The sequence below is a fragment of the Selaginella moellendorffii genome, unplaced genomic scaffold, assembly GCF_000143415.4.
Source record: "Selaginella moellendorffii unplaced genomic scaffold, v1.0 SELMOscaffold_0, whole genome shotgun sequence".
Taxonomy (NCBI): Eukaryota; Viridiplantae; Streptophyta; class Lycopodiopsida; order Selaginellales; family Selaginellaceae; genus Selaginella; species Selaginella moellendorffii.
In genome coordinates, this window is record NW_003314261.1 from 6,909,606 (window position 1) to 6,937,388 (window position 27,783).

Sequence of the window (27,783 nt, forward strand, 5' to 3'; positions counted from 1 at the left end):
CCGACTAAAGTGTAAAGGAAAAGCGTGCTTTTAAAGTATAGAATGTACACTATGATGGATGGATGTGGCAAGCTATGAAGCTACCAAGTCCATAAGAGCGGACAATTCCCACGAAGACGAGGAAGAAGCACTGGATCCAAACGTCGAGCACGATGGGCTCTCCTCGCTATCGACCAAAGGATTGGTCGTGTCCATGAAACTCTCGCAATCCAGGCTTGGAAGTGGAACAAGCACAGTCTTGATCGCGTTGAGCTGCTGCTGTGGAATCGATGGAGACTCGAGCGATGGCTTGTCTGTTGCGGGGAGATCCGGGGTCCAGGAGTTTGACGGAGCTCGTCTCACCATGGAGCGCTTCTTGAAAATGCGACAAACAGCCCAGGATTCCTGGAAGAACAATGCCAGTGATCAGTGAACTAGCTTAAAAAAAAGAGAGAAGAGAACTTTCCAGTACCTCAAAGACTGGAGGGCGTTTTTTGGATGGATCCTTGGTAGAACCAAGGACTGGAAGTCGGAACTCGTGCATCACCCAGTCGGTCTTGGTGCCTTTGGCAGCTTTGCCTTTGTAGAAAACCAGAGATTTCTTGAGGCCAATGCATTTGGATCCGTCGCTCGTGTAGATGGCACGGTCCGGGCCCGTTGCTTTCCAGAATCCCCCCTTGGTCACTCTGTTCGGCCGCGTGCTGTTTCGATACTTTTGATCCCTCAAGCAGAAGAAATACCAGACGTTCTCTCCAGAGACCGCCATGTCTGGCAAGAACAAAAGAAGAAAAAACCAAGTTAGTATCACCGACAAACCCGAACGAGAAAGCAAACTTACGTGGGAGATCCCATGGATCATACTTGTAAATGTCCAGCTGCGTGATCACCTCGAAAGGCAGAGTTTTGTGCTGGACTTTCCGGTGGAGATAAAACCCAACGAGCTCCTCGTCAGTGGGATGGAACCTGAATCCCGGAAGAATGACTTCCGGCATCACATCAAAGTGATCGTTTTGATTTTGCATCCTGTGCGCTTGCGAGGAACTAAAAAAAAGGATTGAAAACACAGGGCGAGTGTTTTACCTCTCCATGCGCGGCTGGATTGGATACATATAAGGAAGCACAGCTCCAAACAGTGGAGGACTAAGATGCTGCTAATCTTGTCGTTAAGCTGGAGAGGAAAAAAACAATCCAGTGAGAACACTGGAGCACAAGCGAGAAAATAAAGACAAGCAATTACCGGCCGGAGCATATCCCTCCATTTGCTGTGTTGTGATAGATCTTTCGGAAATTCGGATAATGACCAGCAAAGACTCCGTGCGAAGTTTTCATGGAGGAAGAAAAAAACGAGAGTCGACTGTTCTTAAGAAGAACAATCGCGCTGAAACTCGCTCGCTGCTTTCTTCTCTGCGAGATTCCTACAGGGAGACGTTAAAAGAAGTTTGGCTTTGAGATTCACCTGAGACATAAAAGCACAGAGATGTTTTTTTACCTCAGTTTCACCACTCCACGATCTTTGCTGCAAGAATGTGCTACTTGTAAGAACAGGAAGTAAGAAAGAAAGAAAAGAGTTTTTTTACCGCCTCGTGGATAACTCCTTTCATCGTTTATGATGTTCCTCTCGATACGGCCGCGATAGATCTTTTGTCCAAGACCATTCCTCTTGAGGATCTGGTGGTCAGATCTTCCAAAAGCGCTGTAAAATCCACAGAAACAAGAGCTATAGAGTGCTTAGATGCTGCATTGATCCGAAAGAGAAGCCCTAGAATGAGCTCTTCCTTTTTCTTGACGATCTAGGGGGCCAGATCGTCGAAATGCGCTGTAAAATCCACACAAACAAGAGCTATGGAGTAGAAATGCTGCTCAGATTGATCCCGCGATGCGAACTGATCCGAAAGAGAAGAGAGGGATTCTAAAAGAGCCCTAGAATTTGAAAATTTCGGTGTTCTAGGGTTTGACATTCACGAGATGGAATGGCGTCTCCTCCGGCTGGAGACGCGCGAATCCGGCGTCTGGGGCGCCGCGACGTGCGATTGATTCCTCGATCCGAAAGGATTCAATCGGCTCAGCCTCCTCGACACGGAATGTAGGAAGTTGTGCGCCGTGGAGCTCGTTTTCTCCATCTCCTGCTTCATGCATACGTGCTCCTTCTCCAGCTCGGTAAGCCGCATTCTCATCCTCGCAACTTCCAGCTTGAGCTCGCGATTCTCCCTCCGGATTGACGCGTAGTGATCTCTCGGCGAGATGGCGGCGCTGAGGGCACCGCTGCCAAGCTTGTGGTGGAAATGCCCAAGGTTGTCTCCCTCCATCATGGACGCCGCCATCGCTGCCCGGAGCCTCACTTGCTCGAAGTAGAGCACCTGGACGACCACCTGGACAGGTAATCTCTCGTTTTGCGCTGCGTGAGAGCACGCCTCTTGCGATAGCTTCTGGACGTCCATGAGCTTACAGATTTTTTTTCTTTCTCCCTCCGAAAGGTTGGAATGGGCCTGTTCAAGCGGACAAGCGAGGAAAAACGTTTTGTTTTTTACTTGTTAGAACACACTGAAGAACAAAGCACGTAAGTTAAAAAAACTTTGAGTTGTTTTACTCACCTTGAGATAGATGTCGATTGCTCGGTACAATCCATCGTTGACAACTCTTGCGTAGTCCGGGACGAGCTCGGCCAGAGCGTAGAACTTGAGGAGCTTGAGGTTTGTATCGGGAGCAATCTCCGCGAGGTAATTGTCTATGAGCTTTGCGACTTTGATGGCTGCGCTTTGTGACGGGGGACTGGTACTCTCAGATTCGTAGCCGCCGGCTTGAGAGTCTTCCTTCTCCTTGTGCTGGAGGAAGTTTATCACCAGTCTTTGGACGACGTCCACATCGAACAAGGTGTCGCAAGTGAAGGACATGGATGGTATGAGTAGATCGTCCAGCGCTGCCTGATCCATTTGCATTCCTATTCTTTGCTCCAGCTCGATGCGGCAGCTGATGGATGCGTCTAGAATTATGGCCGAGCGAAGCAAGCCAAAGAGGAAGCTGCAGCTTATAGAGTTCTTCTCGCAAGGTAGCATGCTTGTAAGTGTTTCCACTAATGCTCGTTGTTCCTGCTCCAGAATTGAAGGAATACCAGAGTCGTGAACCGTTGCTGCTGGCGCTAGTTTCGTTTTGTTGTGACTAGTCACGGGCTTCATGTTGAGGCCTTTGAGGTATCTCTGAGCGTAGATTATCAGCGCTCCTCCAATGCTTTCGTGCAGCAAACCTCTGGACATCATTGCCGCTAAGGTACGCTGGTAGAAGTCGATTCTCAGAATTGCCAGATCTTCTGACCACCAGTGATCTGTTTTGCAGCTTTGAACTTGGCTGTCAATCCATCCCGAGCTGCCGTTGTACTCCATGCTTGAAGATAGTTGCTCTCTTGAAGGTAGCGAGGCCGTGGCTATAGCTGCTACCGCATCAACGCATCTGCTCACAATTTTGAGCTCTTCTGCTAATGGGACGAGGTTCTCACAGTTGTGCAATACAGCGAGCGATACGGAGAAATCCTGAATGACGACTTCGTTAAGGTATGTCTCGGTGCGGACCACCAAGTTTCCTTCTCCGTAATCGTCAGTCATTTCCAGGTAGTGAGCAGCACACCTCAAGACCGCAACATTTGCAGTGGTAATCTCGAAGTTGATTCCATAGCAGAACTTGGCTACCAGCTCGAATACTTCTGCACCACCTGGTATTTCCAGTAACTTGATTTGTGATGGATCTAAGTCTCTTGTCTCCACAACCAGCTTCCGTATTCTTCCACTCCGTGACACAAGTGGGAACTGTTAGCACATTAAACAGGCAAGTTTGAGAAAACTTCAATAGTTCTTTGGGAGTTCTGTGATTGCTAATGGTGCTGGAATGTAAAGGAGATGATGTATGAATTCACCCACCTTGTGGAGTGCAAAGCTCGTACCTGCAACTTCCACGGATATATCTGTTGGGACATCTGATGTCATTACCCTGGAAGGCAAGAACACAATGAGAGACAAAGTAAGCTCCGATCAATTGCTACCATTCGACAGTGCGTTTTGCTGCTGTGACTGCAGTGGCTCCAGTTGAAGCCGCAGCTGCTGCCGCTGCTGCTGCCGCGGCGGCGGCCGAGGAAGAAGAGAGTGAGGATGATGATGTCGAGCCACGCTTGTGCGACGAAATCTTATCATTCCTTGCCATCTAAGCTATAGCTTCCAATCACTCCAGGTATCTCTCAAAGACGACTTTGCATCCTGATGCTTGCTTTGTGCGGCCCTTCTTTTGCGAGACCGCAGTCATTTTTATATCGTCACTGTCGTCTTTGCTGCTACTTGCCTCGATGGACTCCTTCTTTTTTCACTCCCTGCTTGTTTAATGATGCTGACCGATTCATAGGAATCGAACTTTTCTTGCGGGAAACTGTAGAGGATTCTATATGCTTTTTCTTAGCCAGTGGAAAAACTTCCCTGCGAGGGAACGAAAAGCTCCATGGGGCATGGATCGATTTCCGAGATTTGTAGCACCAGTTTTTCGAGGTTCGTGTTTTCAAAGTCTTAAAGTTTACTCATAGAGTATCTTGTGTTGTGTGACAGGCTTTCAATCCCAGCGAACCAATTTCTCTGCTAGCCGGCGCAAAGAATCCATTTTCAATACAAGTAGTGAAGACGAGATTTCTCCGACTAAAGATTCGTGGCGAGTGGTGCTGGCATTCCAACTGGAGTTCCATGTGAAGTTCCAGGCTTAAAATTCTCCAAGCCAAGTATTCTACCTTGTCAATTCTCGTAGTTTTTCTTAAAACGGGGACGAAACGTTATTGTCCCAACAGCACACCATGTGAGGTGTTCCACTGGAGCTTAGATGCTTAAGCACATGTTTAGATGTATAATATCTCCACGGTACAGTGGTGAATCTCTCCCGCTGTCACGTGAAATACCCAGGCTCGATCCGTGCGAATGCCAAAAGTATTTTCTTAGTGGTTGGCAATGTCCTAGATTTCACATTTTGATTGCTTTGATGATCTCATGAACATGGGATTTTAGTTTATAAGCTGTCCAGTAGCTACTCAAAATGACCATCCAAAAGAAGCGTCTTTCAATGGTGGTAGAGTTATTCCTTCCTTTTTTCTTTTGGTTTTTGTTTTGCTTAACTAAACCTATAGGGGACTGGGATGGTAGTGAATATATCTAAAATATGCTTGGATATTCTAGGATATTCTACCATCTAATGGTTGGTATTCATTTAGATTAATTTGGTATTTATAATTTATAAACATGTTTATAATTTATAAAGTTTTCTAAACCCTTTCTAGTATATTCTTTTTTATTCTATCATCTAATGGTTGATATGCAATAAGATTAATCTTGTGTTTATAAATTACAAACATGCTTAGAGCGATCGCTTCGCATGCGATAGGTAAGGGGATCGATGCCCCTCATCTCCAAGTATTATTTCGTTTTCGCGCTAGAGTTCGACTCCCGGCAACGCCGAATTTGAACTTTAGGGTTCTTACCGATGCTAGGGCTTTTGGGCCAAGAACTGGAGAATGCTATCCAGGCAAGGACCAGCAGAGGTGTCCACCACGATCGTCCTCACGCCGCCAGTCTCGTAATCGCATTGCCCCTCGTACCTCGCCACATTCTTCTGGTGCTCCTCCCACGTCCTCGGCTTGTGCCACCACACGCTTGCGCTCGCATCGAACACGCTCTGGACGCCATCGGCCCACGCCTCGCGGCTGGAATCCGTTGCGATCGAAATCTGTGGAGGTAGTGGATCTTCCAGCAGCGCGGATTTTGCCCGGTGCTCCAGCCTCGTCTTCCACAGATTCTCGTCGCGGCACACGCATTCCACGATGATCATCTCGACGCCATTGCGCCGCGCGATGGACTGGCACTGGTGGAAGAGCCAGGGCCAGGCGAGCGGGCACACGACGATCACTCCCAGCCCCAATCGCAGCTGTGTCTCGGCAATCCGGAACATAATATCGTAGGAGATGGCATTGAGCTGCTTGGCGAGCCTGTTCTTCCTGGCCGCGTCTTGCTCCTCGCCCTGGATCATCATCGACAGGCAGTCGCGGGCATCGTCTTTGTCGATCAGAGGCCAGTGGAGGAATTTCGCCATGGATTCCCCGAGCGTCGACTTGCCTGTGGCTGGATGCCCCTTCATCGCTACCAGGACGGGCTTCATCGCCGCGCTACCGCAAGAGGCCGCCATGGATCAATTGGATAGGTAAGCTAGTTCTTAACACTTAAAAAAAAATTTCTCCACCTATCTCCTTCTTTCTATGTCTGTTTGCTAGCTTCCTGTTTGGTTTCTCTTTGTGGAGAAAGCATCGTGACGTTTCTTTCTTTTGTTTCCAGGAAACTCGTGAATTTTTCCAGCGAGAAACCACAACTATGCTTTCTCGACAAGAGATTTTTACCACGGAGTCATGATCTTGTTAGCAAGCATCATGTAAGTAAGCATCACCTTGCTTCTTTTGTTCATAGTTTTGATAACAGGAGGAGAGCTGAAACAGAAGAACGGACTCTTTGGATCTGCCAACGTGATGTTGAAACTTAGCGCAAACTTGCATCGTCAAGAGCCATTCAGAGCCTCTGGCCATGGGAAAGGCGAGCAGCCGCAGGAACAGAAGAAGCAGAGGATTCGTTGCTTGCTTGCGGCTATCAAGGAAAGTGGTCGCTCAAGAAATCTGGAAAGTGGAAGGAGGTGTCATTCGGCAGCTCTCGAGCATGGAGACGACTCCAACGTTTACGTCGCAAGCAGCCTGGTGGACATGTATGGGAAGTGTGGCAGCATGGCAGATGCGCGCAAGATCTTCGACAGGATGCAGCGTCCAGATGTGGTTTCGTTGACGTCACTCGTTCTGGGATACGCAGAGAATGGGGAGGCCCAAGAAGCTCTCAGATTGTTCCAGCTGATGAAAGGTGGCTGTGAGCCGAATGCCAGAACTTTTGTGGCGGGTCTCAAGGCTTGCTCAAGCCTGGCAGCAAGAGAAGAAGCGAAGGTGAGGGGCAGTGAGATTGTAAAGGTGGTGTCGCTGGAGAGAGGCCGGGAAATACACTCACAAGCGTCAAAGTTTGGATTCGACACGGATGTCTTCGTCTGCAACACTCTCATTGATATGTACTCGAAGTGTGGAAGCATGGTAGATGCGAGAAACGTCTTCGACACGATGCAGCGTGATACAATCTCCTGGAACGTTTTGATGCTTGGCTACGTGGGAAGCAAGGATGGGGAGGCCGCTCTACGGCTCTTATCGGCTATGAAAGCCGAGAACAAGCACTTTCCGGACAACAGAACTTTTGTCGCTGCCGCCAAAGCCTGCACAGCTCTCGCTATCAAGGAAGATGGCAGGGAATTGAATGGGAGGATTGTCAAAGTGAGAAGTTTGGAAAGCGCCAACGCTGTTCACAGTCAAGCAAAATCAGCTGGTTACGAGAGCAACATCTTTGTGGCCAACACTCTCGTGGATACTTACGCAAAGTGTGGGAGCATGGTTGACGCTCGTCGAGTTTTTGAGGCGATAGCTCAGCAGCGTGATGTTATATCATGGACGGCTCTCATCCTGGGTTATGCTGAGAATGGACAAGGCTCAGTAGCTCTGGATCTGTTCGAAGCTATGCAAGCATATGGTTGTGCTCCAAACGCTCTCACTTACGTCGCTACACTCAAGGCTTGCTCGAGCTTGGCTTCCAGAGAAACTGAGCCTCGGGCAAAGATGGTGCTACTGGAGAAAACTATGGCAATCCATTCCCGGGCTGCAAGAGCCAAGCACGACTCCGACAACTTCATTGCCAACACGCTCGTGGACGCCTACGCAAAGTGTGGGAGCCTTCCCGATTCTCAACGGGTTTTCGACCGGATAAGCCGTCGGGACGTCGTCTCCTGGACTGCTCTGATCCTAGGACATGCCGAGAGTGATCATCCTCAGGTAGCGCTGGAGCTTTTTTCTGGCCTTGAAGACTGCTATGTTAATTCGCTCACTTTCGTGGCTGCTCTCAAAGCTTGCACGAATCAGGCAGCGAGAGAAGAAGGCAGGGGAATCGGTGGGAAGCTGGTGAAGATGAGGTCACTAGAGACAGCATTTTGGATCCATCAGCAAGCCGCGAACAAGAGTTGCGACTTGGACGTGGTGCTCGGGAACACACTGCTCGACTTGTATGCGAACTGTGGAAGTTTGCCAGATGCTCGGAGGCTGTTCGATAGACTACCCGCTCGTAGCGTCGTCTCTTGGAACGCGATGATGCTCGGGTACGCCGAAAACAAGGAGGCAGAGTCAGCTTTGGAGCTCTTCTCTCTCATGGAAAAGAGCTGCCAGCCAACTTCTCGGACCTTCGTGGCTGCTCTCAAGGCCTGTGCGGTTCTAGCGGAAGCTGAAGAAGGCAGGGAACTCGAAGGAAAAGTGGCGAAGATGTGTGCTCTGGAGAAAGGAATTGCTGTCCACTTGCGAGCTTCGAGCTATGGCTTCCAGTGGGACTTGTTCGTTGCCAACTCTCTAGTCGACATGTACGCGAAGTGTGGAAGCATGGTGGATTCTCGGCGAGTTTTCGATGGCATGCGACGCCACGATGTGGTATCGTGGAACTCGCTGATATCAGGCTACGCGGACAACGACCAAGGTGAGGCAGCTCTCGAGCTCTTTGTTCCCATGGAGCTGGAAGGCTGTGCTCACGACTCCCGGACGTTCCTGGCGTCACTCAAAGCTTGCGGCTGTGTTGGAGCTCTAGACATCGGAAGAACACTTCATGGGAAAATCCGAGAGCTAGGACTCGACAGTGATGTGGTCATCGCTACCTCGCTGGTGGATTTCTACGGCAAGTGTGGGAGCATGGTGGATGCCGAGCAAGTTTTCTCGTCGATCGTCACGAAAGATATCGTGGCCTGGAACGCGCTTCTAACAGGATACAGCCGCCAGGGAGATACAGAGGCACTGTTCCAAGCTTTCGACAGGATGATGGCTTCACGTCCTCGAGTTCGTCCGGATGGAGTTACGTTCCTGTGCGTTCTCACGGCGTGCAGCCACTCCGGCCTCGTCGAGCAAGGCAAGCGCTACTTCGAGGCTATGAAATCTATCCATGGACTGGATCCCGGGATGGAACACTACCACTGCTTGGTCGATATCCTGGGCAGATCGAACAGGCTTGAAGAAGCAGTGGCGATGGTAAAAGAGATGCCAGTGGTCGCAAACATCGTCTCGTGGACGACCGTGCTCAGTGCTTGCCAGAAGTGGAAGAACATAGAGGTGGCGAAGGTTGCTTTCGATGCGTTACTAGAGCTGGACGAGGAACAGCCCGCTGCTCGAGTGCTCATGGCCAACATCTATGGCAGCGTTGGGATGTGGGACGCTAAGGCCAGAGTTCTCCAGGAAGCTTGAGCTCGAAAGAATGCCGGGATGATCCGACGGGTATCATTCAAATGGGAGCTGGGAGTTGCTATCCGACGGCTTGGGCGATTTTATTCTCTAGCAGATGGACAGGGTGGGGATCAAGGATGCCGTGGAGAGGTTGGAGCTGGGTTGTCGGCCGGTGGACACTACAACTTACGCAGATCTTCTACGACAGTGTGGCAGTGCTAAAGCTCTTGCAGAAGGCCGGAAAATTCACGAGCTTGTAGCGAGATCCGGGCATGGTGAGGATCCATTCCTGGGGAACCTGCTCGTGAGAATGTATGGCAGCTGCGGGAGATTGCAAGAGGCCCTGGAAGTTTTCAACAATCTCAAGAGAAGGGACGTGTTCTCCTGGAACGTGATGCTGGCGGCGTATGCCCAGAACGGGCATCTCCAAGAAGCGGCTGAGGTGTTTCATCGAATGCCACTGAAGAGCTCCTCCTCCTGGAACGCGATGATCACGGCTTACTCTCTCGTCGGGCGTGTGTTGGAAGCGAGAATGCTCTTCGATGAGATGATCGAGAGGACAGTCATCTCTTGGAACACCATCATCGTCACGTATGCCCAGAACGGGCATCCCGCGGAAGCTCTCTACATGTTTAAGACGATGGACTTGAGTGGATTCCAGCCCAACAAGGTCAGCTTCCTCGCAGTGCTCAACGCTTGCGCTAACGCTGGAGTGCTTTCTCAGGCCAGGATAGTTCACTGCTTGGTGATCGAGAGTGGCTTCCAGTCGGATATCATGGTTGCCACCACGGTTCTTAACATGTATGGGAAGTGTGGAAGCCTGGACGATGCCTTGGCGGTGTTCCATGCGCTTCCTAGCCGAGACGTGGTGGCTACCAACGCGATGATCACAGCGTACGCTCAGAACAAACACTTGCCACAAGCCAGGGAGCTCTTCGAGAGCACGAAACGGAAGAGTATCATTTCCTGGAACACAATGATCGCTGCTTACATCCAAGCTGGTGAAATCGCGGAAGCCAGGGGCTTGTTCGATCGAATGGAGCTCAGGAACACGGCTTCCTGGAACACCCTCTTAGCAGGCTACGCTCACAGCGGACACCTCCAAGAAGCTCTAACGCTCTTCGCGATCATGGACTTGGAAGCTCGCGAGCCGCCGGACAAAGTCACATTCGTGACGATGCTCGACGTTTGCGGGAACCTCAAGAACTCGGCAGCCGGGGAGGAGATCGACGCAGCAGTGACTTCGAGTGGCCTCTGGCAAGACGTGACGGTCGGGAATGCGCTCGTTTGCATGCACGGGAGGTGTGGACGAATGGAGCTCGCCAGGAGCCTGTTCGAGAGGATGGAGCACAGAGATGGCGTGCTGTGGACGACGATGGTGGCAGCCTACGCTCAGAACAATCTCCTGGATCAAGCCCGGGCTACTTTCGACGCGATGCCGGACAAGCTCTCGCTCGTTGCCCCCTGGAACGCGATGATCTCGGCCTACGTCCGCTGCGGAGAGAATTCATCCGGAGTGATGCTCTTCCTCCTCATGGACCTGGAAGGCGGCCGAGCGAACGAGATCACGCTGGTCTGCGTCTTCGAGGCTTGCACCACTCCATCCCAGCTCGCCACCGGACGAAGAATCCACACGGCCCTGGAACGCTCTGGCGAGAACCAGCTGCTAAACCATCCGGCCGTGAGAACCTCGCTCGTCAACATGTATGGAAAGTGTGGCAAGCTTGCGGAAGCTCGGGCCATCTTCGACAAGGTCGCAGCGTCCCAGCGCGGAGATCTGGTGCTCTTCTCGGCGATGATCGCGGCCTACGCGCAGAGCGGCCACAGCAAAGAATCGCTGGAGCTTTTTGGTGCCATGGCTCTCGACGGTATCCTGCCAACGGACGTCACGTTTATCAGCGTCTTGGCGGCGTGCAGTCACGCGGGCCTGGCCAAGGACGCGCGGTACCACTTCGTGGCCATGGCTGGCGACTACGGGATCGCGGCGAGCTTGGATCACTATATCTGCATGGTGGACGTGTTGGGGAGGTCCGGAAAGGTGGCGGAGGCGGGAGAGCTTGTGGGTGTGATGCCGTTTGTGCCGGATGCTGTGGCGTGGAAGACTTTGCTGGGGTGTTCTAAGGTTCATGAAAATGCTGGGCTTGCTCGCTGGGCCGCGGAGAAGCTGGCCAGGATTGATGCCAAGAACCCCAGTTCTTATTTGCTTTTGTCAAGTGCTGTCACCAAAGTTGGCAAATCTTAGCTAAGATTTGCCAATCTATAGAATCGCAAATGTCTGAGCTCGAATTTTTGTCACAGTACCTCTCAAGTGCGTTCCATTAAAACTTTCCAAATAATTTTCTCGCAAAAACAGCCACACAATTATTTGGCTTGAAAACACTGTACAAACAACGGGTTCCAGTAGTAAGCAGAACCTCGTTTCCCTCTAGAGAACGAAAAAAAAAAAAAAACTCTTGCCTTAGGCCACAGTGTAAGCTGGAGAGAACACCGTAAACGAGTACAAGGCAGCGGCAATCCCACAAGCACTCACAAGCGTTGCGATCCAGGCCATCACAAAAGCCATGGCCAGCTTCCAGTTGACATTCTACAGCAAAAAAGAGATTTTCTTGAGCACAAGAGGAAAATTAAAGAATGAGAGACGACCATTTCACTTACCTTGATGTTATCTGCGGCTCCAACGCCAACAATAGCGCCCACCACAACGTGTGTCGTCGAGACGGGAAGCTCTGTCCTTGACGCGAAGAGAATCGTCGCCAAGGCACAGAATTGTGCGCTGTAACCCCGGGACGGCGTCATAAACGTCAGGCGGCCACCAAGGCACCGCGAAAGTTTCCATCCAAACAGTGCAAATCCAAGTGACACGCCTATCCCAGCCATTGCTAGGATCCAGACCTGAAGTACACAGCAAACGATCAGTGCTTTGTTTCTACGCTGCCGGGTCAAACTTACATCGATATCCCGGTTTGGAACATCAGGCCGGTGATTAAATATCTGGACCACAGCAGCATACGGGCCCATGATGGCTGCAACATCGTTGGATCCATGCGCAAACCTGACACACACAACTGTATCTGAAACTCAAAATTTTTTATCAAACTTACGAGGCAACGCATGCTGTAAGGACTTGCAGAAAGCTGAATAGCTCTTCGACTTTGTCGTCGAACTTCTCAGCGAGTGCGTGGCGAACAATTACGTCGCGATCGTAGTCTATTTTCTGCGGAACAGAAAGGCTAGTAAGAAGGAGAACATGCGAAATATGTAAACTTCTTACGTGGCTGATGGTGGCAGATTTGATTCTGTGAAGGAACTTCAGCACCTTCTGCCGGGCAGTCAGTTTTTTCGGACGTCTGATGCGCTTGAACGTCCTGTGCCTGTTAGGTGTTCGTGCTAGTAGTTGTCCAAAGGAGAGCTTGCCTGGTCCACACATAGGACTACACCTCACAGAGACGTCCGGGCTTGCGTTACCCTCGTCTTCTCCTTCATAGACGGTGTCCAGTACTCTAAGCTGGTTGAATTGCTTTATCATCTCCTCCGGACTCATATCTTGCTCTTGTTGTTGTGTTGAATGATCTTGAGGCCCAGGCGGAGCTTCCTTTTCCGGTGCAACGGCGATGGCAATCGGTTGCGTAGGCTCCTCAGATACAGCGCTATCCTTATTAGTAGCGCGTAATTGTTTATGGACTAATGGCACAACAATCACCTGCAGGTAGAATAACTTGTAAGTTACTAAACATCAATACAAAAGAAAGAAATCGACTTACAAATGCCAATAAAGTAGCCAAAATGCCAGATAGCCCTGCAATAAGAGCTGCCCTCCCCGCAGGCCAGTCATGAAGACTGGATCTAGAGGCTCCCTGCCGTGGCCGTGCTTTGAAGTTAGAAAATTAAGAACGAAAATGACCGCGACTAACCTTGTATATGACAAAGAATATCAGCACCATAACTGTCAAGCCATAATACACCGGCATGAACTGGAGTATCCGCTTTCCCGCGTGCTCCGACCTCAAAAAGATCATCTTTGTAAACCCGAAAAAGAGGAAGGACGCGACCGCAGCGATTAGAGGCGCTAGAAACCACGACAAGATAATCTCAAGCACTCCCCCGATATTCCCTGCGAGCTTATACCCGTCCTGAAGGACAACGATTTCATTATCCGTAGCTAGAAAACTCACAACTAGGTACTTACAGGTCTTCCGTTCCAGTAGATCGCCTGTAGTCCTCGCGCTGTCAAAGCCATCCCAATGATGCCGCCAATCACGGCCAGAGTGGAAGAAACTGGTAGCTCTAAGTACGTTGCAAATGCCAGGCACACAGCTGCAAACACGTTCGTTAGTAGTTGAACCAAACGAAGATGCGATAGTTTACTTGCAGCTATTATGGCAATGAAGAGTCCCCACATAAAAAGCCCGGCATCAGGTGGCCTCTCTCTTAGTATCTGGTAGAGTGAAAGAAGAAGAAGAAAACCAAAGTTATAGCGACTCGAGAGCGTAGAAGAGCCGACTCACCAGATTAAATTGCATCGAATCGAGGTTCCGATCGCCCATGACCGTGGCGCCAATGAACTCCATCAGCGAAGCCATTACCGTTGCTTGGGTCATGGACAATGCTCCAGAGCCGATCGACGTGCCAAACTGTAGAGAGAAAACTAAGCTAGAATCGATTGTGTAAAAAAAAAGAGGGGGGGAAGAGCACTCTTACCGATGCCGCCACGTCGTTGGCGCCGGCAGCACAAGCCAAGGCGAAGGCCACGAATCCTCCGAAGATAGTGATCCATCTGTAACAATCCCAATCCCTCATCACCGCCGCCGCGGGCCCATAAGCAGCCTGGAGAAGAGACCGAGCTGCCATGCCGGAAGAGCTCGCATGAATCCCGCCCTAGGGTCTCGGCGACGAAAGCACCGCGGACAGCGTAAATGCTTCGATCACTTTGGAAAAAGTCAGCTAGCTACTCCCGTCACGCTTGCTGCTACCCGCGTTGTGGATCGATATTACGCTCTAACGCGCAGCGATCGATCGATCGATCCACCCCCCCAAGACCGCCCGGAGCTCGAAATCCACCAAGAAAACCAGAGATTCCGCCAAGCCAGAGCAAGAACAGGCTCCAAGAAAAGCGAAATCCCGCTAGAAAGATGCAAGAAATCGCCGATTCAAGCTCTACCCAGAAACGGCAAGACCTTCCCTAGATTCGCTGGAACGCGGAGCGCCAATGCGCCCTCTGTGCAATGCCGTAGGCGTAAGGAGACCCCAACGGAGTTCTCAACGCGGTAAATTTTAGGAACAGTGACTTTTTTCCGCGCAGAGTATATTCTTCTCATCGGGGCTAAAGCCCTATTCCACTCTCTCTCTCTCTCTCTCTCGATCGAGTCGATGGAAAGCGCGGTTCCTCCCGGATTGGCGCTTGCCGGTAAGCTAGAATCTCTCAATCGTCATCGCCTGGCCTACATTTCTCTCCCGATCTCCAGGAGCGATGGGGAGAGCTGGAATTTTTGGCAGGCGCTTCAGCAGCGCCGCATTGGCCGCGCTCAGTAATCCGGATTGTGGCGCTACGAGGAAGAAGAAGGTCGCAATGTGGATTGGATACGTTGGAACAGGCTACAAAGGCAAGTTTTTCTTTTGACGTTCTTCCAATGTTTGAGCCTTTGTTTGTATTGGTCTTCCTCTCAAGGCTTGCAACTTCATGGAGATCATCCAAGTAAGTTCTCAAGTCACTGTTCCTTGTTCTTGGAGCTTAGTGCTCTCAATAGTTCCTTGACAGCCATAGAGGCCGATCTAGACAAAGCTATTTACAAGGCTGGAGGGATTCTCGACAGCAACTACGGCCACCATATGAAGGTCGGTTGGGCGAGAAGCAGTAGAACTGACAAGGGGGTACGTAACTCTCTTTTGAGCTTTGCTTTTCGTGCGTGTTTCCTATCGTTTTTCTTTAGGTGCATTCACTAGCTACAGTGATATCCCTGAAAATGGAGCTGCCTATAGATGCTTGGAGAGACGACCCTGGTGGAATCGAGATCGCAGACATGATAAATCGCCATCTTCCACAATGTATACGCGTTTTTGGAGTCGTCCCAGTAAGCAAGTTAGTAAGCAAGTTAGTTTTGGGTTCTTTGTTTGTTTACTTTTGTTTAAGAGTGTAGCTTGCGACTTGTTTGCAGAACTTTTCGTCCCAGGATGGCATGCTCTGAAAGGTCTTACGACTACTTCCTTCCGGCGCTGTGCGTGGGAATCAATCAAAGGGTATCCACTTGTGAGATTAAACAACTCCTGGAACAGTTCAGGCTCCAGCTAAAGCTGTTTGAGGTGCGTTGCTTAAAATTGACGCATTCTTTCTCTGTGAACGCGAACTTCTCCTGTTACAGGGCGAGCACCCGTTTCACAACTACACTATACGGCGCAACTATGGAAAACCAAAACAACAAGATCTCAACTGGCGTACGAGAACTCCCATAGCGGCGGATAATTCTTCTTCTTCTTCTGAAGAAGAAGACGAGGATGGAGATGCCGACGAGCCACGGCTTCGGGTCCAACAGAAGCCTAGTCCTGCATACTGGCTGCAGGAACTGGATCCGACAGACAGGATCACGGCACAACATTACAGAAAGATCATCAGGTGCTCTTGTGGTGATATAGAAAAGTTCGGAGACACGCTTGCTCTCAGAGTCAGTGTTACGGGCGCTTCTTTCATGGTTCACCAGGTACGCACCTTCTTTCCTATTTTCGATTTTGTTTTTGTTTAGACATCTGGAAACTCTTGCAGATACGAAAAATGATCGGAACGGCTGTTGCTGTGACCCGAAAGTTGCTACCTCCGGACATAATCCAAATGTCTCTCTGCAGGCATTCACGGATTGTCCTGCCAATAGCACCTTGTGAAGGCCTGACACTCGCCTCCAGTAAGTTTTGTTCCCAACACAGTACATCTCATGCCATCAACTTGAGTAGCCTCGGATGCCAAAGAAGGGAGGCCTTTTGGAAAGACCACGTTTTCCTGGAGATTGTCAAGGCCATGAGGAGTGAGAGGGATCCTTGGAACAAGTGGTGCGAAGCAATGGACTCGTATTGTTATCTCCCCGAGCCAAATGTAAGCTCTCTTCGTGATGCGTGGTTAGACTGGAAGAAACAGCGAAATGCATGCCTTATGTAAGACAATCTACAACTTGTTACCCTTGGTATCTCCAGCTCTTTGGCCTTGTTACACTTTGTGTGTCATTTTTACTTCGTTTTGTTGTCAACAAACTTAAGCTAAAACAAATTAGGCCTTACTCTCCAAAGTTTTTCTTTGGTTGGGAACCAGCTTGGGTAGTTGTTTGTAGTGAGTTTGTTGGCAAGTTGCTCTAGCTAGATGGGCTCCAATCCTTATGGTTAATTTTAATAATGTGTTGCATTATATCTTTCAAAAAACTGCCAGTAAAGTTTTCAGTTTTCAGGCTGATTTACTAGACCTACATTATCAATTTCCTTTTTGTGGTATGCTTTTTTTATAACTTCTATTAAATCTTGAATCTTAAAAATAATTCCATTAAATCAAGTAACAAAATAGATGAATTTTAAATCAAGTAGCAATAGTTGTTATATTTTTTAAATGTTATATACTACCATTTTATCTCATTCTAAAATTTACAAAGTTGTAAGCTCTTGAGTTTGGACTTCTTGAAAGGTCTTGAGTTTGGACTTCCCAAGAGGTCACCCAACCTAATACTATTCAAACTCAAAGATGCTTAACCCTAAATATCCTAAGACTCTTAACTAATTGGAAAAGGGGGTGCATTCTTATTCATGGGCCCTTTCCCTCTATATTTGAACCTTATGAATTGTCTCTCAAATCATTCTCTTTGGTTGCTTACAAAAGTTTGATAAGTTTGATAATTATATTGACAATATTCATATAAACACTAGAACATTAATTCAATTAAATTTTAAATTGAAAGTTTTAACTCAAAATCAAGTCATTGTTTATGACTTAAAATTGAAATCATAATTTTAAACTTCTCTTTTCTTATTTAAAATTCTAATTAGTTAATATTTAGTTTTAATATTTAAAGTTGTTACTAGCAATACTAGTAACATAGCAGTTAAGATAAAGCATACTTAGGGTGATGATATTTCTATAGTGGATAACTTTTTATAACATCTTTATAATTTCTCTAATTAACATTATATTTTTAGATGTCATTTTCTACCATTAAAGTTATCTCTAAACTACAAAAATAGTAATTGTGCAAAAAGTAAAAAAAAAATCATATCTTTTTGTATGTTTCAAATTTTCCTTGGTACCCTAATGCAAGAGAATTTAATTCTCACTAAGAGTTTTTTTTACATTACATTTTCTTGACATTTATGTTAGAACTATGACTATGTGCTAGTTAGATGAGTAAGTTATAACCAATAAGCTATTCTTGACATTTATGTTAGAACTATGACTGTGTGCTAATTAGATGAGTAAGTTATAACCAATAAGCTAAATAAAAGTAATAACAAGTATATATTGCACAACTATAGTTATAAAAATGCATATATGTTAAATAATTAAAAGAAGTTTTACAAATTAGACAATATAAAGTGAAATGGCATTTAAAAGAGAAAAACATGTGAAGAATAGTAAAATAAATAAGCATTAAGCACTATATATGTATATTTTCTATTTTTAATTTAGATTTAATTTTTATCAAAGATAAAGATAAAAATACGAAATCTTTTTATAACAGCTAATGAACATTCTGTAATATGATAAATTGATTCATTGTGTGCATTGATAAATTAAAAAATTGTTTGAAATGTTATTTACAATGTTAGATTTATTATATTTTATATTTTACTTCATTCCTAATTAAAATAAGTGTTTTAGAATATACTTTAATCATTTATAATTTTAAAAATAAACTCTTTGTAGCTAAAATTTTTTGTAACACATTTCAACTGAAACTTTTTTGTTCCAAAAATAATTCCAATTTTTATTATTATCCAATTCTCCAATTCTAATTTTGTTTGCAGAAAATACCATGAAAGTCATATTGTGGAAGAGCTCCAAAACATGGTTTCGCTTAGCAACAAGAACCAAAAAACTCTGTTGCTCAAAACTTCATCTGGACCAGTTGTCATATTTACATGCTCACGAGCTAATCTTAATCTCTGCTGCCATTGCTGGGCCTAAAGAGAGTGAAGTTGCGATATCATCATCTCTCTGCTCTTCAGTCCTCTGAAAAGTTAATTAACCCATGAGACGTCAGGAAGTGCGAGCTCACTTACTTCATCAAACTTTGGTCTCTTGACAACCGGTTCTTCAGATGGTGGCAGCTTCCTATTTAGTCAATCAATGGCATTTTTTCAGGGGACTGAAAGCTTGAAGGATTTTTCGATACAAACCTGCTGATGAAATCGAGTTCTTGTTTCGGGAGCCTCTGCCTGTGTACGTCTCCCTCGCCTTCGGAGTCTGAATCAACTGGTTCCCCATTCCACACTCCTGGCTTAGGCTTTGTTGGCCGTGCATCAGCGTCATTCTCCTCCTGAAAGCTACACAATGTTAATAACAGTTCTGGAATTTCAAAAGACATCAAGACCATTTCCTCGCCAGGCTCCATATCCGGTGGCCTTTCGTAGAACGGAACACTAGGAGCATGTTGGAGCTTCGAAATGTTCTCAAGAAGTTGTTGCCTGTAAGACATCATACAAAGTGAGCAAACAAAGTCTTTCCAGTTACAAAAGGGAAATACCTGAGACTGTCCAAATACTCCGGAGAATTAGCATTCTCCTTGTTGCTGGCCGGCACGAGCAACGTATACTCCGGACCAAAGTACTCGTAGTAATCGTTGTAAGGCATCTGGTTCTCGAGCTCGACTCCAACAGCAACACCCGTCTGATAAGAAAAAAAGAATTAAGAAACCACCAAAACGAGAGGAAAGGAGTTCTTACCTCGTAGCACCAACACCTTGCAACGTTTCTTACCGTGTATCCTCCCCCTCCAACCAAGAGCAGAGGTACATTAAAAGAACGCACGAATCTCACGCACTCGGCGTGACCCTTTACCGAGAGGTTGAAGCAGCCGAGACGATCTCCCGAGAGAGAGTCGGCACCACACTGCAAGACAATCGCCCCCGGCTGGTAAACCTCCATGACTTTGCTTATCACCGGCTTGAACAGCCGCTGGTAGCTCTCGTCGTCGATCCCCTCGTTAAGCGGTACGTTGACGGAGTAATACTTCCCTTTCCCGTGGCCGACATCCCGGAGATCGCCAGTCCCCGGGAAGAAGTCGCCAAACTTGTGGAAAGATACCGTCATGACTCTGTCGGTGGTGTAGAAGGCCTCCTCGACACCGTCGCCGTGGTGAACATCGATGTCGATGTAGAGCACGCGCTGCGAAGCGGAAACGTTTAAGCTTTAGATCCAAGAGAAGCCAGAAAGACCAGTCACAGTGATAGAGCGCAACAAATAGAGACCATTAACAAACGAAGTTTAGAACAAGAGGGCAAAAGCATGATGAACCGCTACACAAGGAACGGAGAAAAGACAAACCATTGACGAAGTCTACATTCGACAAGGAAGACAAGAAGTCTTCAAGAAAAAAATGCAAAAACTGGCCAGCATCCAAAGAAAGAACAAAAAGGAAACTTAAAGCTTTGCGTACCTGGTGTTGCTTGAGGAGCTCCAGGATCGCAAGAACAATGTCATTCACGTAGCAAAACCCGGACGCCTCACACTTTTTCGCGTGATGCAGTCCGCCGGACCAGTTGATGGCGATGTCGGATCGATTCGTGTTCAGGCGCACGGCCCCTCCGACCGACCCCCCGGTATACATCTGGCAGAAGCTATACAACCCATCGAACACCGGGCAGTCCTCGCCGACGTTGAATCGCTTCAAGACTTTGGCGAACTCCTGCTGCGTCTCGGGCGTGACTTGCTTGAGGAAATCCACGTAATCGTCGGCGTGGAACTTGCAGAGATCCTTGTCGCGCGCGCGGAATGGCTCCACGACCTCCATCTTGAGGTGGAGGCCGTAGTGCACCAAAAGGCTGTGCGTCATTCGCATCCGGTGAGGCTTCATCGGGTGGCCCTGCCCGTAGTAGTAATTGCCCACCTCCGGATCGTAAAAGTAGGAGACGCGCCGCTTGGATCCATCGCCCCCGACGCTGCCGGCCAGAGAATTGCCGCTCCCATCCATCTACACGCTAACCTTACTAAAACCCTAAACTCTGGAAACCACGCCTCCCTCTTAAACGAGAATATTCTTTATGTTAGAAAACTTTTACCCCCTAAGTGAAACTTCCAGAATTTTCTAAAATCGTTTTAACTACCCCAGTTTAAATTTGTTTTATTACATATAAGTTAAGTCTTTTACAAATCAATTTCGTTGATACATCAAAGCAAAAAGATTCTAGGAGATTTTACTCTGAGATCAATGTGGGCAGACCTTTGCAAAAGCGTCGATGATGGTGGGATGGAGCTTTGGAGCGTTGAGGGAGAGGTAGCAGTTCAAGAGATTGACGAGCTCGCGGTCGCCTTTGATGTTCTTGGCCTTGATCATCTCGATCATCGAGTCCTGGAAATCCCGGAATGGATCCTCCGACTGCTTCACGATCGCAACATTGCCCAGAGGGGCCGGCGAATTCTTCTTCTCGTTTGCTGCCGCCGCTCGTAGCTTCATGGCGCTGGGGGACGACGGCATTCTTCGTTCTAGCACAGCGGACGAACGCCTCATCGGCTTCTCGTGGCACCGGCTGGGGGAGATCCGGGGAGAGATCCTCGAGCTTCTTTTGCTGGAAGTAGTGCTAGATGCTGGCGAAGACATTGCTGATGATCTGGGGGTCTCTAGCAGCGGGACGCTCTCGATCGTATCCAGAAGATCGTCGCGATCGTGCCGGCAGGACAACCTCGAGATGCTCCTGGCGACGATCAAGCTCGTCTCTCTGGAAACTCGGCAGGTTTCTTTGCAAGCCATCAAGTTTGGCGTCGAAGTTGATGAGCTCTGCTGGGAAGAACTCCTGGGCTTGTCGGAGTTTGGAGAAGAGAATCCATCGGCAGTGATGTAAGATGTGGAGGAGCTCTCGCCCGAGCTGCGTCCCGGGCACACGGCGGAGGGACTTATCGATTCCTTGCTCGTGTTGAGCGACGAATCAAACGGGCTCTCCTTCGTCTTCTTCGATCTGCCAAAGAGAAGAGCCTTGATAGTCGATGTCCACTTCTTTCCACTGATCTTTTTCTCGCTTAAATCCACCAGTGGATAACTCCACGGCTCGAGATTTTCCGCGAGAATTTCGTGGCTCAAGCTCGAGCTCTTCGTCTTCATCCCCAGCCTGTTCTTGCCGACGATACGCACAAGCGACCGCCAGAATCTCGACGGGGCCGGATCTTTCTCCGCGGGTTTCCCCGCAGCAAGATCGAAATCCTCCGACCCTGGCCTTGGAGAGGGAAAAAAATCGAAAGCAAGAACCTGGAATGCCCCGACCTCGCGAGAATCGGGCTTCTGAGCCACGGATTGGCCTCCCTCGCCGCCTGGAGGCGCGCTGATGCTTGCACGGGGCTTCTTGGACCGGGCAAAAGATTCCATTCGTCTGCCCTGCTGCTCGATCTAGGCGGCCAGCAGCGGCTACTTCTATCCTGCGATCGGGAGAATCAAGCGCAGCAAGAAAGATCCAAATGCAGGCCTTGGCGAGCGTTGAATCCCGCGCTGTAGGCGCCGGCGCCACTGCTCTGTTCTACCGCTCTAGCCCTAAAAGAGGTAAACGGCACAAAAGGCATATTCTTTATTCTTTTCGCATCTTTTGCTATATCTAATGTTTGGAGAGATTTGCGAGCTTTCTTGGACTGGAAGAAGTCTGCGAAGAACAGTGGTTGTGAAGAACAAATACTTGCATTGTTTTTGGTGTTCTTACCAGATGAGAGACTCACAGCCATGCCGGATTTTTCAATGGAGTGACCACTGCCTTCACTTGCAAGTAGTTCTTGAGAACGTACTCGCCTTTCTCTCGTCCAAATCCGCTCATCTTGTAGCCACCGAAGGGGATGGCTGCATCGAAGGCGTAGTACGTGTTTACCCAAACTGTTCCCACTTTCAAAGCTCGGCTCAAGAAGTTTGCAGTGTCCAAGCTCTGCGTGAAAACTCCCGCGGCCAAACCATACTGAGTGTTGTTTGCTCTTTCAACAACTTCTTCCAGCGTCCTGAATGAGATCTCTATAGTTTAACACGAGCCCAATGTTCCGAAAGCTAGGAAGGAACTTACTTGAATTTCGATATGCACTGGACGGGGCCGAAGATCTCGTCTCTAGAAATCGCCATGCTGTCCTGCCATTCACGGAGAGAATCAAAGTCAGTGCGATGCTGTGATCTCGGAGATAAAGTTCATACTCCAACGTCCGCGAAGACTGTCGGTTGAATATAAAATCCTTTGTCTCCATGTCTTTCTCCTCCTGTGAGTAAAGTGGCTCCCTGTTCCTTCCCATAACCAATGTACTTCATGACTTTGTTGAATTGAGAAATATCAACCTGCATATACTCGGTCACGCATTCGTCATGCTTCGCAAGAGGAGGAAAAATAGATAGGTGTACCTGAGGGCCATGCTCTACACCGCTTTGAAAAGGATCTCCCAGAACACGATTTTCTGCTTTCTTCTTTGCCTTCTCCACGAATTCGTCATAGACACTCTCGTGCACAAAAGTCCGGGATCCCGCACAGCAAGTTTGGCCCTGCTCGTCCTCGATTATGTCAGCTTGTGTTTTTTTTGGTAGTATGAAAGAAGAAAAAGAGAAAAACTTACTTGGTTGAAGAACAAGGCGAGGTGTGACAGCTCCAAAGCTTTGTCGATATCAGCATCACCGCAAACGATAAATGGCGACTTTCCTCCAAGCTCTAGAGTTACTGGCTTTAAGTTGCTTCTGGCCGCGGCTTCCATGACCGACCTTCCTACTTCTGTCGAGCCTGTGAATGCGACCTTGATAGAAAAATCAAAAGAATGGAAACATCAGTCGTAATTGAAGCTTCGCAAACACTAAAAAATTCGTTCACCTTGTCAATATCCATATGACTCGCAATCGCAGCTCCAGCAGTATGTCCAAATCCAGAAATAATATTCAAAACACCCGGTGGAACTCCAGCCTCGAGAGCGAGTGTCCCGGCCAAGATTGCTGAAAGCGGCGTAAGCTCGGCTGATTTTAAAACCACAGTGTTCCCACAAGCCAGTGCTGGAGCAACCTTTCACGTAAAAAAAGAAAAACGATGATCGCTAGACGAACTAGAGAACGATCAAAGAAAAACGTTGCTTACCTTCCACGAGAACATAATAATAGGAAAATTCCATGGAACGATCTGACCAACGACTCCAATTGGTTCGTGTAATGTATGGACGTGGTGAGGGCTATCGGCTTGAAGAGTCATGCCATGAATCTTATCGGCCCATCCTAGAAAAAGGAACGATTGGAGATCTTCTCTGCCAAAATCTTCATTCACCTGCGTAGTATCGAAACCACCGGATCACATTCGGCATCTCGGCAAAGGTCGCTTGATCGATCGTCTTGCCGTTGTCGAGAACATCGAGCGCCACCAGCTCGTCGCTGTGCTGCTCCAAGAGATCGGCATAGCGGAAGAGGATCTTGGAGCGCTCCTGCGAGCCCAAATGAGAGACAATCAATCCCTATTTTTTGAATTGCTACGTACGTAAGCGGTCATTCTTGGCCATGGCCCTTTCTCAAACGCATTGCGAGCCGCCTTGACGGCTCTGTTCACGTCTTCCTCGTCTCCCTCGGCTACTTGGGCGATGATTTCCTCCGAGCGTGGATCAATCGTTGGGAATGTTTTGCCTGGAAGACAGGAATTTAGAATGATCCAGGAAGAACTATTTCGCTACCCGAGGCCGAATCCACGAGTTTTCCATCGATGAGGAGCTGTGTGTGCTTGACTTCTACCGGTGGCTTGAGCAGCGGTGCCAATTCGGCTCCATAGCTCCTCCTCCATACAAGTGTACCTTTTGGATTGGAATCTATTATGATCTCAAAAGCAAGGAAGGAATCTTTGTCTGAATTGAACTCACAAGCTCGAGAAACCACCGGACTAATCCTTGATCTCAAAAACATTGTCATCTTGCCTTGGACTGCTCCAAATCTATCACGTTGTTATAGAATTCATCAGAAGAAGAAACGTAGGGCTTGGTCAAGATTGTTTTGCAGGTGAGATGTCAATGTAGGATTTTGATAGATTACTAGAACTCTATTGTATAAGAGATTTTGTTCTACAATGTGTTCACATTAGACAGTCATTTATATAATACTAGAGATGGAGCACGAGAAGATTAACCCAAGCAAAAAGTTTGGCTTTTATAACTCACATTTACACTTGTAAATTATAAATTACTTATTTCTAAGTTTATTTTTGGTTTGTACCTAAAATATCCAGGTATTTTGTAAGTGTTAAAGGAGTGGAATCTTAAGTTAATTGTTTTCCTTATAAAATAAAATTGATTAGCTAAACCATGCAATTTCCATGCTATTGCACTTTAAAATTCATCTTTTCAAAAATTAAAGGTAACATGAATGATGATCATCAAATGTTACATGCAGCAAATAAAAAGTTAATTATATGGCCAAATCAAATTTTCTCCAATGTTGTATACAAAAATTGATCTAAAAAGATGATTATCTAAAAATCATTTGCAATAATTTCGAGTGATCTATAGATCTCTTAGCAAAGTTTGTGATTGCCATAACCTAATAATAATAATAATTCAATGTATTGTGATAATCAATCTAATTCTCAAATCCGGATGTTCTTTTAAGATGGTAAATTCTTTAAGCATTAGTTGTTTATGGAGTTGTGATATTGTTTTCTTTTTCTACAGGATCCATGGAACAGTGCTAATCAACTACAATCGCTGATTTAACGTTGTCTCATCAGGCTGTGAATGAGTTTGTTGAAGGCTCTCAAGGATAGCAGCATGATTATAATCAGCCTTGCTGACTGGGGAAAGCTCTCCTCTCAGTCAATGTCTCTTCGATGTCATGAATCTTTTTTCTATGCTGTTACAGATTCCAGTAGGAACAAATGAGTCGAACAAGCTATACAAGGTGGTGCTATCATAATTAAAAAGAGGTACTTGTATTCATTCTTCCAGAGCAAAAGAGGCTGGAACGTTGGACTTAAAAACTCTTTGCCCTTTGTCTATTTAGTAGCCAAGTTTTAGGGCGGAGAAAAGGCTATGGAGGAGGTGGGAATTCCTTAATGGATGTGGAATATGGGCTTCACGATTGTATGATAGAGTAATAATAATAATAATGCATGTAAATAGCACTCGAAACAGCTGCAAAGAGTGGCTTCCTACCTTCAAGAAGAACAAAGACCCAGGGATGCAACACTAGAAGAGAGTGGAGCTGACAGATGAGGCAAGCAACAGCCTTGTGAGATCAGCAAACTTGACTGAGTCCTAAGATCGTATGCAGGCCTCCACACGGCACTGAGAGTCAGCGAGCTGATTGGAGGCGGGGACAAAACTTATGTTCTACGAGCTGATTCTCGGCCTCTGCCAATCCATGGAGCCAACGTGAAAAATCATTTGAGTACGTCGTAGATTAATTCTCCTTTTACACTTATAATTCTCTAAATTTTAGGGTTTTGTGCCATGAGAAAGAGCGTGGAGCTGGACGATAGCTCGCTGGTGGAAATCTTCTCCAAGGTGGGCGATGCGCGGCAGATCGCCCAGTTCTCGCTGGTATGCAAGCGATGGCGAGAGCTGCGTTGGGCAGTCACCCGCCTCCACTTCGATTTCACCGCGAGGGACAAGACGGCGTTGAGGAAGAAAGAAGACGCCATCACCAGCGTGCTCCAGCGCACCAAGAAGATAGCTCCTGGCTGCCTCAAGGAGCTCAAGGTCTCGCTCTCCTGCCTCAACCCATCCGAAGCTACAGGCCACTGGCTCTTGTGGCCCGACTCTCTTACGGTTCTAGACCTCGAGGTGTGGGGCTGTCTTGAATTGGGACCGGCCGTGTGGAGCTTGTTCTCGTGCTTCCGCAAGCTCGAGAGCTTCCGGATGGCTGGAGACTTTTACAGTTCTAAAAGCCTCTTCGATCAGTCGCCATTTTCAAGCCTGCGAAGCTGCCAGTTTTGCAGATCTGCAAGTGTGTCTCCCCAGATCCTGGAGGCGCTCCTCGCGGCATGCCCGACGCTGGAGTATCTCAGCGTCACGGGCTTTGTGGACACCTCGAACGATCTCACGCTCAAGAGCGCCAGCCTCGAGAGTTTCCAGTTCTCGGGGGATTTCGAGGGCGACGAGGTTGGAGCGAGAACGAGAAAGTATAGGATTGGTCTTGACGCTCCGAAGCTTGGTGTCTTGAAAGTTGGCGGCTTGGCGGACGGAATGTCTGTTGGGATCTCACACCCCGAAAGCTTGCGTGAGCTCGAGCTCTCGTGCTATGGATCGTGTGTGGTCGATAGCAAGCAGTTCTACAATCTCAAGAGGCTGAAGATCGCTGGGAACTGGGAGCATGCTAGCGTCTTCCACGTCTTGAATCTCACGCCCATGATCACCGAGCTATCCTTTGAGAACACGGAGACCACCAATGGGATTGCCATTCCAATTGGCGAGATTTTGAGCCCGCTTGTCAGCCTGGAAAGCATCCATTTCGATGGCTTTTCTCTTAAGGTGCATAGATTTAAAGTTTTACTCGTTCTTACCACTCAAGCGCTGATCCTTTCGTCTCATTGCAGTGGTTTCAGGGTGATGTAGATCACTTCAAGTTTGAGACGCTCACCGTGCACGTCTGGGTGAATGGCTTGGAACAGGCCCCGGATCTTGATGTTCTCGGTGACTTGCTTCGCGTGCACCAGATTCGAATGCTCGTGGTGCATTACATCCACGAGGACATGATCAATCCGGTGTCGCGCTCCATGAACAAACGCTACGTCTCGTGGCGTCTTCTCTTCGACCTCATGCTGTCCTTCCCTTCTCGCATCTCGTTAAAGAAGGAGTGAAAGCGTTGTGCACTAGTTGGAGGCGATTACCCTGCTTCTTTCGTCCCATGCAAGGTGCCCCTGAAGTGGCTGCGAGGATGGTTAAGTCATCAGCCATCGAAGGAAAGTATCCTCGGGCTTCATCAGTGTGGAACACTATGCTAAGGAGCACCAGAATGTAGAGATGTATTGTGTTGAGACTTTTTATGAGCAATCCATCTGCATCTTCTCCAACCTTAGCGTGGCCTTCTGCGTGCAGAACACAAATATGGTTGGCAACTGCTGCCGCTGCCTGGCAATTGGTGTACTATTACAAGGAGTGCTAGGTGTTTTGGTGTGCCTGAGTAAGGAGCATGGGATATCTTGTTGACAAAGCACTGGCGCAGAATTTGGAGGCAAGTTAAGCCTACTGGTCTGCAAGAACACGACCTACCGTACGTTTGGCAGCGTCGTCAGGAGAAGCCACACCTTGTTGGATGTTAAGTCCATCACGGTTTCCACAGCAACAGCCTTACGGAAACAAAAACAAGTCAGATTTGA

General features: G+C 47.9%; 10 protein-coding genes and 1 long non-coding RNA gene across 22 annotated transcripts; 5 read left to right on the top strand and 6 right to left on the bottom strand.

Annotated features, from left to right (window-relative positions):
• Window positions 1-5: 5 nt before the first annotated feature.
• Window positions 6-1,313, bottom strand: LOC9643153 (protein FEZ). Of its 3 annotated transcripts, XM_002961301.2 has the most exons (5): window positions 1,217-1,313; window positions 1,060-1,147; window positions 818-961; window positions 452-747; window positions 6-384 (listed from the first exon to the last, which is right to left on the bottom strand). In XM_002961301.2, the coding sequence occupies exons 1-5, from the start codon at window positions 1,226-1,228 to the stop codon at window positions 73-75; spliced, it is 852 nt and encodes a 283-aa protein (XP_002961347.2). In that variant the 5' UTR covers window positions 1,229-1,313; the 3' UTR covers window positions 6-72. The 3 variants fall into 3 exon arrangements, with proteins under 3 accessions (XP_002961347.2, XP_024530743.1, XP_024530735.1); XM_024674975.1 differs by lacking the exon at window positions 1,217-1,313 and having other exon boundaries at window positions 818-1,002; window positions 1,060-1,097; XM_024674967.1 differs by lacking the exon at window positions 1,217-1,313 and having other exon boundaries at window positions 818-1,020; window positions 1,060-1,097.
• LOC9633066 (BTB/POZ domain-containing protein At5g48800) lies at window positions 1,297-4,354 on the bottom strand. Of its 5 annotated transcripts, none has more exons than XM_024674946.1 (6): window positions 4,010-4,354; window positions 3,888-3,943; window positions 2,571-3,776; window positions 1,557-2,465; window positions 1,469-1,495; window positions 1,297-1,394 (listed from the first exon to the last, which is right to left on the bottom strand). In XM_024674946.1, the coding sequence occupies exons 1-4, from the start codon at window positions 4,155-4,157 to the stop codon at window positions 1,938-1,940; spliced, it is 1,938 nt and encodes a 645-aa protein (XP_024530714.1). In that variant the 5' UTR covers window positions 4,158-4,354; the 3' UTR covers window positions 1,297-1,394; window positions 1,469-1,495; window positions 1,557-1,937. The 5 variants fall into 5 exon arrangements, with proteins under 5 accessions (XP_024530714.1, XP_024530701.1, XP_024530723.1 ...); XM_024674933.1 differs by having other exon boundaries at window positions 3,888-3,957; XM_024674955.1 differs by having other exon boundaries at window positions 3,911-3,957; window positions 4,010-4,052.
• On the top strand, window positions 4,127-4,849 carry LOC112346313. Its single transcript, XR_002992374.1, has 3 exons — window positions 4,127-4,194; window positions 4,363-4,502; window positions 4,560-4,849. It is a non-coding gene; the product is annotated as an uncharacterized LOC112346313 (long non-coding RNA).
• Window positions 4,850-6,075: 1,226 nt separating this feature from the next.
• Window positions 6,076-9,369, top strand: LOC9633068 (pentatricopeptide repeat-containing protein At2g13600). Its single transcript, XM_024669706.1, has 3 exons — window positions 6,076-6,192; window positions 6,324-6,417; window positions 6,465-9,369. The coding sequence occupies exon 3, from the start codon at window positions 6,512-6,514 to the stop codon at window positions 9,338-9,340; it is 2,829 nt and encodes a 942-aa protein (XP_024525474.1). The 5' UTR covers window positions 6,076-6,192; window positions 6,324-6,417; window positions 6,465-6,511; the 3' UTR covers window positions 9,341-9,369.
• Window positions 9,370-9,409: 40 nt separating this feature from the next.
• On the top strand, window positions 9,410-11,639 carry LOC9633069 (pentatricopeptide repeat-containing protein At4g02750). The gene is made up of 2 exons (XM_024669711.1): window positions 9,410-9,989; window positions 10,044-11,639. The coding sequence occupies exons 1-2, from the start codon at window positions 9,435-9,437 to the stop codon at window positions 11,559-11,561; spliced, it is 2,073 nt and encodes a 690-aa protein (XP_024525479.1). The 5' UTR covers window positions 9,410-9,434; the 3' UTR covers window positions 11,562-11,639.
• Window positions 11,622-14,588, bottom strand: LOC9643154 (sodium-dependent phosphate transporter 1). 2 transcript variants are annotated; one of them, XM_024669719.1, is made up of 12 exons: window positions 14,018-14,588; window positions 13,825-13,950; window positions 13,685-13,754; window positions 13,506-13,633; window positions 13,231-13,449; window positions 13,081-13,173; window positions 12,591-13,019; window positions 12,421-12,533; window positions 12,269-12,371; window positions 11,975-12,211; window positions 11,777-11,903; window positions 11,622-11,698 (listed from the first exon to the last, which is right to left on the bottom strand). In XM_024669719.1, exons 1-11 carry the CDS (start codon window positions 14,165-14,167, stop codon window positions 11,778-11,780), a joined length of 1,794 nt encoding a protein of 597 aa, XP_024525487.1. In that variant the 5' UTR covers window positions 14,168-14,588; the 3' UTR covers window positions 11,622-11,698; window position 11,777. The 2 variants fall into 2 exon arrangements, with proteins under 2 accessions (XP_024525487.1, XP_024525482.1); XM_024669714.1 differs by having other exon boundaries at window positions 11,622-11,903.
• Window positions 14,589-14,629: 41 nt separating this feature from the next.
• Window positions 14,630-16,490, top strand: LOC9633072 (putative tRNA pseudouridine synthase). Of its 4 annotated transcripts, XM_024669745.1 has the most exons (9): window positions 14,630-14,723; window positions 14,782-14,919; window positions 14,985-15,011; window positions 15,075-15,187; window positions 15,247-15,407; window positions 15,472-15,616; window positions 15,676-16,011; window positions 16,074-16,209; window positions 16,259-16,420. In XM_024669745.1, the coding sequence occupies exons 1-9, from the start codon at window positions 14,687-14,689 to the stop codon at window positions 16,324-16,326; spliced, it is 1,161 nt and encodes a 386-aa protein (XP_024525513.1). In that variant the 5' UTR covers window positions 14,630-14,686; the 3' UTR covers window positions 16,327-16,420. The 4 variants fall into 4 exon arrangements, with proteins under 4 accessions (XP_024525513.1, XP_024525494.1, XP_024525501.1 ...); XM_024669726.1 differs by having other exon boundaries at window positions 16,074-16,490; XM_024669733.1 differs by having other exon boundaries at window positions 15,247-15,395; window positions 16,074-16,490.
• Window positions 16,491-18,246: 1,756 nt separating this feature from the next.
• Window positions 18,247-20,499, bottom strand: LOC9633070 (histone deacetylase 19). 2 transcript variants are annotated; one of them, XM_024670958.1, is made up of 7 exons: window positions 19,938-20,499; window positions 19,226-19,666; window positions 19,027-19,169; window positions 18,874-18,967; window positions 18,680-18,819; window positions 18,563-18,614; window positions 18,282-18,512 (listed from the first exon to the last, which is right to left on the bottom strand). In XM_024670958.1, the coding sequence occupies exons 1-7, from the start codon at window positions 20,469-20,471 to the stop codon at window positions 18,426-18,428; spliced, it is 1,491 nt and encodes a 496-aa protein (XP_024526726.1). In that variant the 5' UTR covers window positions 20,472-20,499; the 3' UTR covers window positions 18,282-18,425. The 2 variants fall into 2 exon arrangements, with proteins under 2 accessions (XP_002961351.2, XP_024526726.1); XM_002961305.2 differs by having other exon boundaries at window positions 18,247-18,614; window positions 18,680-18,967.
• Window positions 20,500-20,601: 102 nt separating this feature from the next.
• Window positions 20,602-22,005, bottom strand: LOC112345064 (putative protein TPRXL). Its single transcript, XM_024670969.1, has one exon. The coding sequence runs from the start codon at window positions 21,855-21,857 to the stop codon at window positions 20,706-20,708; it is 1,152 nt and encodes a 383-aa protein (XP_024526737.1). The 5' UTR covers window positions 21,858-22,005; the 3' UTR covers window positions 20,602-20,705.
• A 29-nt stretch (window positions 22,006-22,034) lies between these two features.
• On the bottom strand, window positions 22,035-24,464 carry LOC9633073 (aldehyde dehydrogenase family 2 member B7, mitochondrial). Its single transcript, XM_024670945.1, has 12 exons — window positions 24,335-24,464; window positions 24,152-24,268; window positions 23,962-24,104; window positions 23,755-23,908; window positions 23,572-23,705; window positions 23,314-23,499; window positions 23,066-23,239; window positions 22,857-22,994; window positions 22,656-22,793; window positions 22,531-22,592; window positions 22,183-22,468; window positions 22,035-22,125 (listed from the first exon to the last, which is right to left on the bottom strand). The coding sequence occupies exons 1-11, from the start codon at window positions 24,381-24,383 to the stop codon at window positions 22,195-22,197; spliced, it is 1,569 nt and encodes a 522-aa protein (XP_024526713.1). The 5' UTR covers window positions 24,384-24,464; the 3' UTR covers window positions 22,035-22,125; window positions 22,183-22,194.
• Window positions 24,465-25,915: 1,451 nt separating this feature from the next.
• Window positions 25,916-27,477, top strand: LOC112349522. The gene is made up of 2 exons (XM_024684132.1): window positions 25,916-26,935; window positions 27,001-27,477. The coding sequence occupies exons 1-2, from the start codon at window positions 25,916-25,918 to the stop codon at window positions 27,262-27,264; spliced, it is 1,284 nt and encodes a 427-aa protein (XP_024539900.1). The 3' UTR covers window positions 27,265-27,477.
• Window positions 27,478-27,783: the final 306 nt, after the last annotated feature.

Excerpts from the sequence above, each read along its gene's own strand:
- LOC9643153 (XM_002961301.2), bottom strand. Across the intron at positions 748-817 it reads TGATCCATGGGATCTCCCAC|ACATGGCGGTCTCTGGAGAG; the intron begins GTAAGTTTGCTT and ends TGTTCTTGCCAG. Across the intron at positions 385-451 it reads AACGCCCTCCAGTCTTTGAG|GAATCCTGGGCTGTTTGTCG; the intron begins GTACTGGAAAGT and ends TTGTTCTTCCAG.
- LOC9633072 (XM_024669726.1), top strand. The coding sequence starts at position 14,687 with ATGGAAAGCGCGGTTCCTCCCGGATTGGCGCTTGCCG. Across the intron at positions 15,012-15,074 it reads ACTTCATGGAGATCATCCAA|CCATAGAGGCCGATCTAGAC; the intron begins GTAAGTTCTCAA and ends GTTCCTTGACAG. Across the intron at positions 15,188-15,246 it reads GCAGTAGAACTGACAAGGGG|GTGCATTCACTAGCTACAGT; the intron begins GTACGTAACTCT and ends GTTTTTCTTTAG.
- LOC9633069 (XM_024669711.1), top strand. The coding sequence starts at position 9,435 with ATGGACAGGGTGGGGATCAAGGATGCCGTGGAGAGGTTGGAGCTGGGT. Across the intron at positions 9,990-10,043 it reads GTGGATTCCAGCCCAACAAG|GCCAGGATAGTTCACTGCTT; the intron begins GTCAGCTTCCTC and ends GTGCTTTCTCAG.
- LOC9643154 (XM_024669719.1), bottom strand. The coding sequence starts at position 14,167 with ATGGCAGCTCGGTCTCTTCTCCAGGCTGCTTATGGGCCCGCGGCGGCG. Across the intron at positions 13,174-13,230 it reads TATTCTTTGTCATATACAAG|GGAGCCTCTAGATCCAGTCT; the intron begins GTTAGTCGCGGT and ends CGGCCACGGCAG. Across the intron at positions 12,372-12,420 it reads CTTACAGCATGCGTTGCCTC|GTTTGCGCATGGATCCAACG; the intron begins GTAAGTTTGATA and ends TGTGTGTGTCAG.
- LOC9633068 (XM_024669706.1), top strand. The coding sequence starts at position 6,512 with ATGTTGAAACTTAGCGCAAACTTGCATCGTCAAGAGCCATTCAGAGCC.
- LOC9633070 (XM_002961305.2), bottom strand. The coding sequence starts at position 20,471 with ATGGATGGGAGCGGCAATTCTCTGGCCGGCAGCGTCGGGGGCGATGGA. Across the intron at positions 18,968-19,026 it reads GAGTATTTGGACAGTCTCAG|GCAACAACTTCTTGAGAACA; the intron begins GTATTTCCCTTT and ends GATGTCTTACAG. Across the intron at positions 18,615-18,679 it reads GAACTCGATTTCATCAGCAG|GAAGCTGCCACCATCTGAAG; the intron begins GTTTGTATCGAA and ends TTGACTAAATAG.
- LOC9633066 (XM_024674933.1), bottom strand. The coding sequence starts at position 4,167 with ATGGCAAGGAATGATAAGATTTCGTCGCACAAGCGTGGCTCGACATCA. Across the intron at positions 3,958-4,009 it reads GCAAAACGCACTGTCGAATG|GGTAATGACATCAGATGTCC; the intron begins GTAGCAATTGAT and ends CTTGCCTTCCAG. Across the intron at positions 3,777-3,887 it reads CGAGCTTTGCACTCCACAAG|TTCCCACTTGTGTCACGGAG; the intron begins GTGGGTGAATTC and ends ATGTGCTAACAG.
- LOC9633073 (XM_024670945.1), bottom strand. The coding sequence starts at position 24,383 with ATGACAATGTTTTTGAGATCAAGGATTAGTCCGGTGGTTTCTCGAGCT. Across the intron at positions 24,269-24,334 it reads TCCGGTGGTTTCTCGAGCTT|GTACACTTGTATGGAGGAGG; the intron begins GTGAGTTCAATT and ends CCAATCCAAAAG. Across the intron at positions 22,794-22,856 it reads GTGTAGAGCATGGCCCTCAG|GTTGATATTTCTCAATTCAA; the intron begins GTACACCTATCT and ends GAGTATATGCAG.
- LOC112345064 (XM_024670969.1), bottom strand. The coding sequence starts at position 21,857 with ATGGAATCTTTTGCCCGGTCCAAGAAGCCCCGTGCAAGCATCAGCGCG.
- LOC112349522 (XM_024684132.1), top strand. The coding sequence starts at position 25,916 with ATGAGAAAGAGCGTGGAGCTGGACGATAGCTCGCTGGTGGAAATCTTC. Across the intron at positions 26,936-27,000 it reads TCGATGGCTTTTCTCTTAAG|TGGTTTCAGGGTGATGTAGA; the intron begins GTGCATAGATTT and ends GTCTCATTGCAG.